The sequence below is a fragment of the Pteropus vampyrus genome, unplaced genomic scaffold (genome assembly GCF_000151845.1).
Source record: "Pteropus vampyrus isolate Shadow unplaced genomic scaffold, Pvam_2.0 Scaffold39, whole genome shotgun sequence".
Classification (NCBI taxonomy): domain Eukaryota; kingdom Metazoa; phylum Chordata; class Mammalia; order Chiroptera; family Pteropodidae; genus Pteropus; species Pteropus vampyrus.
In genome coordinates, this window is record NW_011888820.1 from 9,443,263 (window position 1) to 9,452,329 (window position 9,067).

At 39.6% G+C, this 9,067-nt stretch overlaps 1 protein-coding gene across 3 annotated transcripts in view; it reads left to right on the forward strand.

The window, feature by feature from the left end:
- The first annotated feature begins 1,174 nt into the window (after positions 1–1,174).
- Positions 1,175–9,067, forward strand: part of PHAX (phosphorylated adaptor for RNA export) — a 12,055-nt gene continuing 4,162 nt past the window's right edge. The window contains exons 1-4 of one of the 3 annotated variants that reach the window (XM_011358329.2): positions 1,175–1,640; positions 3,004–3,617; positions 5,546–5,666; positions 7,173–7,256. In XM_011358329.2, the coding sequence (XP_011356631.1) occupies positions 1,551–1,640; positions 3,004–3,617; positions 5,546–5,666; positions 7,173–7,256 (909 nt within the window). In that variant the 5' untranslated portion in view covers positions 1,175–1,550. Of the gene's footprint in view, positions 1,647–2,520; positions 2,748–3,003; positions 3,618–5,545; positions 5,667–7,172; positions 7,257–9,067 lie in introns of those variants that run through there. The other 2 variants (XM_011358328.2, XM_023529600.1) reach the window with 2 other exon arrangements.

The following is a 9,067-nucleotide window of genomic DNA, read 5'->3' on the forward strand; positions in this document are numbered from 1 at the left end:
ACCATCAGAGACTAAATAAATGATGGTACCTCCATGCAATGGAATATTAGGGCATCATTAAAAAGAAGGCGCTAGCTTGGTCTTTATATTTTGTTATGGAAAGGTGTCCAGGATAAATTGCTCTACTGTTTCTTTTTTTAAAACAAGTTACAGAATAGTAAAAGGTACAAATAATAAGATCCACTTTATGTAAAAAAAACTTCAATAAATATTTTTTGATCACCTATTATATACAAGAAGTCACTGCACTAGACATTGGGGGATACGACAAAAAATAAAATAAATATACTTATGACTATTGAGGTCATGTAGGAGAAAAAGGGTTGGAGAGTGACGGTAAGGGTTTCTGTTTTAGTTAGGGTGGTTGAAGGCCTCGGAGATGTCATTTAATCAGAACCCTGAATCATGTAAGAGAACAACCTGTGCAAAGAATAGGGTGTCCAGGGTGTTAGAGGGGTCTTGCCAGAGTAGGTACAAAAACTAGAACGGGAGGGCCACTGAGTCCGGGGTTCACGCTGCCTGTACTTCTCAGCCAATAGACTGGTACATGAGTTGGGATATTTAGAATAACCATTTTTCAGAGCACTGGTGATCTGAGAAGGGAGCAGATTAACACCACCAAAACCGCCTTCCTTTCTCAGTCCTGCTTAGGGTATTAAAGGGGAAATCTGGGCATTATTCCAGCGGCTGCCTGACAGTTGGGGGTGGGAGTGAGGGGTCTGTTGTGCTTCACTGAGCCATTCCTCTAGTAACGTGGTCCTCCAGTGATATAAGCAACCCAGAACAAAGATGGTAGTAGTCTGAAAAGAATGCCAGACCAGAGGGATTGTGATTAGCTAAGCATAAAAGCATTAATCATAAGTTTCCGGGCAACTTTTTACGGCCAGGAGTTCCAAGCCGCTGGGGACAATCTATCGTCAAGCTATAATGCAAGGAAAAGTGAAGCTGGGGACACTGTGAGGCCTCTACAATGGGGGTCCCAACCAGGCCCTTCACAACTGCAAAGGCCTTGAGCAGGGAAAGAGCAAAGCGTGCCTGAGGAACAGCACCGTGAGCAGCACCAGCGCGGCTGGAGAGCTGGAGAGGGGCACAGACGCGGGCCAGCGGCCCTGGCTGCCTCGCGGAAGAAGGTCTGAACAGGCCAGTGACCTCAGGCACCGGCTTCCCCGGAAGCTACATGTAGGGCGGATTGCGCAGGAGCGAGAATGGAAGCCGGAAGCCCTGTCGGGACATCTAGACTAGCCCGGGAGGCCAAATCCCCGATGGCTGCTGTCCGCGCACAAATCTAGGTTTACACGAAAACCGAGTCTGGAAGAAAACGCGCCAAAGTGGTGAGGGAGCAGGGGATTCATTGTCTCGGAGTCGTTCCAGTGAGTAGTTTGCAGCGATGATGCATATCGGTTAGTTTTGCTCCGGCGCCCCAGCCAGCCCCCTACAGGCCACGGGGCGGAAGCCGTCGCCCGGGCGGGGGGCGCCCGAGATGCCGCCGGGGCCGGACCTTCCCGCCGCCCCGCCGGAAGTGCTCGGCTGACCCGCCGCGCCGCGGGAAAATGGCGCAGGAGGCTGGAGACATGGAAGATGGGCAGCTCTCCGACTCGGATTCCGACATGACGGTCGCACCCAGCGACAGGCCGCTGCAGGTGCCGGTGAGCATGGAGGGCGGGCGGCTGGTTCTGGGCCCTGCGCGCGGAGCCTGGGCCGCAGGGAGCGGTGATGGCGGGGCGGGGGCAGCGCGCCGTGCGAACCCTGGGTTGGCATCTCGCTGCGAGGAGGGACCGCGAGGGTGGCGGCCTCCTAGAGGCTGGCGTGCGGCGGTCTTTTCTCCGCCTTCCATGCGCCCCTTTTCCTAGTTCCCCACTGCAGCCCTGCTAGGTTGTCCCAGAGGACAGATTTTGCGGAAAATGTAGCACCTGGGCAAATCGACCCGAAGCAACCTATGGAGCTCATTTTCACACTGAGCACAGAAGGAGACTGAGGACCCATAATGAAGTTGATCACCTGTTCAGTGGCCTGGTCTTCCATATTTCCATTAGACCTAGCTTTGTCATGCGGTAATGTGGCACTAGGTTTTGTATTGTCCCAGTTTTCTAAATGGTAGTTTGTCTTGACCCCCGTACTAAGTAGCAACCTCTTTGAGGGCTGTGGTGCCAAGCTGCCCGCTTGGAATCCTGACACCGCCACTATTTGTCTTGTGGCAGGTTATTTAGCCTAGTGCCCCCACCTGTAGTCTAAGAATGATAGTAGTACGCCACTGATAGGGTAGTTAAGAATTCAATAGAGCATACAGCCTGAGAAATGTTAGATGCCAATATTACTTGAAGATAGGAAGAATATCTTATTAACTGAAATCACCCCCCATCCTCCATTTCTAGCACATAATAACTCAAAAATACTTGCTTTAGTGTTTAGTACAAAAAGCAAAGGTGATTATTTAGCATATAAATGTCTTAGGAAATTGATACCAAGGTATTTTGTTTTTCGGTTTCTTTCAGGTTGTTTACATAGATCAACCTATGAATTGGTAAACTTAATGTCATGGACTCTGCAGTTTTAAAAGTAGTATGTTGAGTTTACTGTCTAATCTGAAAGGAGTATAGTCACAAAACCGTGCAAAGGAAGTTTGTGTGTCCTAATGCATGGACGACATCCTTGGAAAGAAAGAAAACATTGTTTTAACTGCTAGTAACAGTGTATTGTCATTTTCAAACATTCTGACAATAACTGAAAAGATTGAAAGTCTTCTAAAGGTGAGAATTAGGAGCTTTGGTAATTTTTTAGAAGGAAGCCTTAGACCTACATTCTGTTATAGAAATAAGAATTGTGTTTTTAAAATTGTAAATTCCATGTGAATCTTTAGAAAAGTAGGGGCTGGATTGATTTCAGAGATTTTGAATATCAGTTATGCTTCAAAAAGATCCAGTTGAATCCCTAAATAATTTTTTTAAATAGCACATGATAGGTGGAGTTAATATGTTTTGTGAATTTATTTCCTTTCGCTTGCAGAAAGCAATAGGTGGGGACACTGCATTGAGGCCCTTCCAGGATACTACAGCAGCCTGTGCACCAGTATCATATTATCGGACTGTTAAAGGTGTGGATTCAAGTGAAGAGAGTTTTTCCGATTCAGATGATGATAGCTCTCTTTGGAAACGAAAGCGACAGAAATGTTTTAACCCCCCTCCCAAACCAGAGGCTTTTCAGTTTGGCCAGAGCAGCCAGAAACTGCCTGTTGCTGGAGGGAAGAAGGTTAACAACATATGGGGTGCTGTGCTACAGGAGCAGAATCAAGATGCAGTGGCCACTGAACTTGGTATCTTGGAAATGGAAGGCACTATTGACAAAAGCAGACAATCCGAGACCTACAATTATTTGCTTGCTAAAAAACTTAAGAGGGACTCTGAAGAACATACAAAAGAATTAGACAAAGAGCTAGATGACTATATGCGTGGTAGCAAGAAAATAGGCTCAAAAGAAGAGGAAAACGGGCAAGGTCATCTCAAACGGAAAAGGCCTGTCAAAGACAGAGTAGGAGACAGACTAGAAATGAACTATAAAGGCCGGTATGAGATCACAGAGGATGATTCTCAAGAGAAAGTGGCTGATGAGATTTCTTTCAGGTGAGCATTTAAATTTTTCCTACAAATGAGCACTTGACCAGCTAGCTTTCATTAATAGGAAGTAAAATAGATTTCAAATACACTGATGATGATGTTCCTTTTTGAGTTTTTTTTTAATTTAAGGAACAAACTTTTGCAGACTTTTATGAACTTTTAAGCAACTCCATTTAATGCTATAGAGCTCTTTAGATGAAAACTTATCTTTGTAAATCATATGGGTTTCTTTTAGAAGAGCTAATAAAAATAGGTTCCAATGTTGAATTGTCACTCAGAACGTCGGTTAGACAAGGTATTCACACAGACCGCAATATGCTGAAATTGGTCTCCAGGAAAGACCTTTTAGAAAATGTGCCATATTGTGATGCACCAACTCAGGAGCTGTGAATTTTCTGGAATAAAATCAAGTCTTTGTCATTTTTAATCTTAAAATATGTAACTGGCAAAAGTCCCGGAAATGCAGATATTTTCTCTGAACTGGCAAAATAAAGGGAGGAAGGAAAGAAAGAAGGAAGGACAGAGGGAGCGGGGAGAGAGAGGGAGGAAAGGAAGGAAGAGCAAAGAAAAAATTAACCCTTATTCACATCCCAAGATAACTGCTAATCTACTTTCTGTAGGCGTAAACTTGTATTTCTGGACATTTCATGTTGAATGGAATTATACAAAGTGTGATCTCTGTGCCTGGCTTCTTTTACTTAGTGTAATGTTTTTGAGATTCATCCATGTCGTAGCAGGAATCGACACTTTATTATACACACACATATCCATACTGAATGGCTGTCTCACTTTTTGGCTATTCTGAATAATGCTGTTATGAACTTGCATATGCAGATCTTTGGACATGTATTTTCATTTCTCGGGTAAATACTGAGGAGTAGAATTGGTAAATTTACATTTCATGTATTTTTAACAAGTTCGAATTTTGTTTTATCAGTAACTCTAAATCAGTAGTGAACATTGTCACAAATTTGAAAACAAATATGGTTCAAGAGTAATACAGCTAATAGGAAAACAAGTGTTTACTTTCCAGGCAAGCCTGTCAGCACTAGTACTGGAGTTTTAAAATACTGAAAAAGTTTGGAATTTGAGCACTGGAAAGGATGTTACAGATTTTGTAAACCAAAGCCTCACTTTACAAATATGGAAAACTGAGGCCCAATGGTTGCCCAAAGCCACAAATTTAGTAAGTGTCAGACCTGGAACTAAATTCTGGTCCCTTTGTTCTTGCGTTGCCTCCCATTGAGAAGCCAGGTCTGGTTAGGGAAACAGTAAGACTTCTGCAATGTTCTTTTCCATCTGTGGGCAGTGTAGGCTCTGACGTTAGAAGTGTTACTGAGGCTCCCTATGTTTTTACCCTTCAGTGGTATAATGAAAATAATAGTACCTACTTTAAAAGCTTGTTGAGAGAATTAACTGAGATAATGCATAGAAAGTTCTTAGGATTATGCTTATCTTGTAGTAACCATCAGTAAGCATTAGCTTTGTTCTGAGGTACACGGAGCGAGTGAGGGGAAAATCCCATCCATTTTAAAGGAGAGCTAACCTTTAGTCATAATGATTGAAAGCATAGTATATGTTTGTTACTTGTGGCAGGAGTGGACTGGTTTTATCTTTTGCTTTTTGGCTTGCGTTCCATTTGGTATATGTACATATTTATTTTGAAATCCACCGTAATTCAATAAAGCAAAGTGAAGAGACTTTGGTTATGAGACTGTGATGGAACCTTGAGGTTACTGTCTCCTTGGGTGACCCAAGATACAAATGTTACCATGTCACTGATTTCAGGGTTAAGTATTGAAGATTTCGAAAAGTAAATGTTATTAGAAGAGGATTTATATCTAGTTTGGGACTAAACTGGAGACTAAGGTGGTTTTCTTCAACTTTATACAACAAATAAATAAGTTACTATTACTTTATATGTGCCTTATCAGGTTGCAGGAACCAAAGAAAGATCTGATAGCCCGAGTAGTGAGTATAATTGGGAACAAAAAGGCTATTGAACTTCTGATGGAAACTGCAGAAGTTGAACAGAATGGTGGCCTTTTTATAATGGTAAGACTAACAGTTTCATTGTTCCTATTTTGAATTGTGTTTCATGTGATTTTTTTTTTTTAAGTAAACTTGTCTCTGTTGAGTCATAAATTTATCATAAATTATTAGTATGTTTCAGTTTTTTAAGCATTTCATTAACAATGAAGACTGAATAAAAAAAAATTAAGTATCCTGAGTTTTAATACTTTACTTACAAACAAGAAATATAAATTGTAGCCAGTTAGTGTACAGTCAACAGCCATCTCATAGGATTCGTTAAGGGTAGGGGCTGAAATTTTTGAAATTTTAAGAAAAAAATCGGGGGGGTTGGAACCTGGAAGCTCAGATTTTGAGAATATGGATTTTGGAGTTTGGGGTGCCTTGTTTTGAGTTCTGGATCTGCGACTCATTATGTGTGAGGTTCAGCTAAATTGTTTGACTTCTCAGTGCCTCAGTCTCCCCAGCTGTAAAATGGGAATTCTACGTTGTAAGGATTAGACGAGATTATGCGTGTAAAGTGCTTATCACAGTGCCCACTACTTAGCAGTGGTGAACAGAAATGTTACTTTTGGCTCATTTAATTCATACATTCTTGAAAATCAGTTCTTGGGGACAAAAAAATCTTGTAATGCAAAAAGCATAATAGATATGTAGTATATCTGTGAGTATTAAAATTATATGGGTAGTGGGGATGAATAGGGAAAAAAAATGTCTGAAAGGTTCCTGGGGTGGATGAAATAATGGAAAAAAAGATTAAAAAACACTTTACTGTTTCAAAATGGCAGAAAGAACGGTGGCAGTTTACCCCCATGGAATGATTTGGCAGATATCATTGAATTCAGCTTTCACCACAGGGTGAGGATGTAGTTTGAAATGGCTTCCATATTTGCTCTTCACAAGAACAGTAACATCACAAGAGAGTAAATCAGTATTATTCGTGGAAACCAATTAGAATTGATAGCATTGACTGAAGAAACAGTCTATGAACATAGATTATAGAAGTCAAAACCAAAGCAAATTATAATAGTCGTGAACGTATCAGCATCCCTGTTTGTGTCACTGTTAAGATACTTTGATTTTCATTTAGTTCAGCGCACAGTTACAGGTTCATCAATATTTTAATGCTATACTAATATAGTTAAACTGTATATTCCAGCGAGCTAATGCAAATCTACTGAATGTTGGTCAGGTGCAAGTCCAAACTTACTTTCTTTTGATTCATTCTTTCCTTGTACAATTATTTATTGCTGTGTGCCAGGCACCATTTTAGACACAAGAAGCTTATGTTGTTGTGGGGATGGGAGGGAGACCGTCTATCAAGAATAAATATATTATCTTCAAGTATATTAGAAAGTGATAAATGCTTTGGGAAAAGAAATAGATCAAATGTAGGTATAGAGAGGAGAGATGGACATTGCAGTTAAACTGGAATGGTCAGGGTAGACCTTGGGCACATCTCTGTTTAAAAGATGCTTTGGCCATTCATGGGAAGAGTCTAACAGTATATTTTTCCTGTTCCTTTTGTAGAATGGTAGTAGGAGAAGAACACCAGGTGGAGTTTTCCTGAATCTCCTGAAAAACACTCCTAGTATCAGTGAGGAACAAATTAAGGTAAAAATGACTTTTAAGATTCATAATAATTTGACTTCCACCTAGCCTCTAGCTTCATTTTGTACTCATCTCCATCACTTGCTCTGTCTTAAATTGATCAATTTTGTTGTCTCATTTCAAGTAAAACTTGTGCTTTTTGTAAAGCTCTGCCTCTTTTTCTTTCCTTTCAGAGCCAAGATTCATTCATTGTTTCATTCATTCCTCTATCACCACTATTTTTCATAAACTGGAAGCTAGGCACTTCAGTATTAATCATTTTTTATTACTAGAATGTCTTATATGTGAATCCTACGTTGTAGGTTTTTCACAGCTCAGAATTTGATATCTTTTGAATTGTTCATTAAGAAACATGATTTGCACTTAGCAGAGATGAAGGTTGAGAACTAGCCTTTTACATAGGAAAGCTGCGTACACATGCAACACAGCTGCTATGCTTGAGAAACGTATTCTGTTTATTATAACAGTGGGTGATAAAGGTGATAGGAATACGTTTTAGCCATTATGCTAAATTATGCTAATGATGACAAAAATAGAAGCCATTTTTCTTGAGCTGATGTTCCATGTGAGCTTATTTTGCATCTGCTCAATGTCATTTCTTTTATCTTAAGTTTTCTAGTTGTTCACTTCCATTCACTTTTTAAAAATCTGTTATTGAAATTGCTACAAGAAATGTTAACTTGTTGCACATTTGAAATCTCTAGCCAGTAACTGCTTTTTTTTTTCTCATTGGAACAATTATTTTGATGACATAGATTTATAACAATGTAAATGTCCTTAGGAACACAGTTATTGATTGATGAAACAGTTTATACCTGTGTGTTCTCCCACCTCCCGCAATATAATCCCTGACAAAAAGTGTATAGTGAGAAGGAACATTCTTCTTGGATTTTGTTTGATAGCAAAATGTTACTCTTTTCAGAGAAATAGCATGATGTGATGAAAAGAATTCTCTAAGATTCACAATCTGGGTTTTAATTTTAAATTTGCCATTTAGTGGTTGTATGACCATGAGCAGATCACTAACTCTCTCTTAGCTTTAATTGTCTCATCTATAAAGTGGAGACTTTAATACATGCCCTGCCTATTTAATAGCGTTATAAAAGGATCACATAAAATATCTACAAAAACTTTTTTAAGTAACTACACTTTAGACAAAACAGTTTTCAGAAGCAAGAGGGAAGAAAATAACATTTATTCACCATGAGCTTGGCACCGGGCCAAATGTTTATATGATTTAGACTTCACCACAATTTATCAAAGTGGGTTTTATGATATTATGCAAATGAAGAGTAATAAAAAATGATATGCCTGGGCTTACACAGAACACTGACTTCAGACCCACGTCATTTTCACTGAATCACGTGTCTTTGAAACTCAATTCTTTTCCAAATCATTGTGGAGAAAGGGATTTTAATGTTAGGTTTTTATGTTAAATTACCAGAAATGTTGCATTATAATAAACAATAGGAACATTTGGAATATCTAATAATAGGAGAATGTTGATTTACAGGGACATTCTTAAAAGGACTGTCCTCTAGCCTCTTATTTTTGTGAAGCAGTTTTAAGGAAATGAGAAAATGCACTAATTCTGAATTTTTCAAAAAGACAAAATAAAATTTATAAAGGAAAAGAAGCATGGGGCAATAAGTTGGTATGAAAAACACCAAAATGTTACCAGTGATTTGGTCTGTTGTGAAGGATTACAAATGTCTTGGCTTTTAAGATTTTTCTGTGTTTTTCTAAATTTTCTGTATGTGCATGGGATTGAGTACTTTTCTTATTAGAGGAGAAAACCTGAAGGCAATAGAATT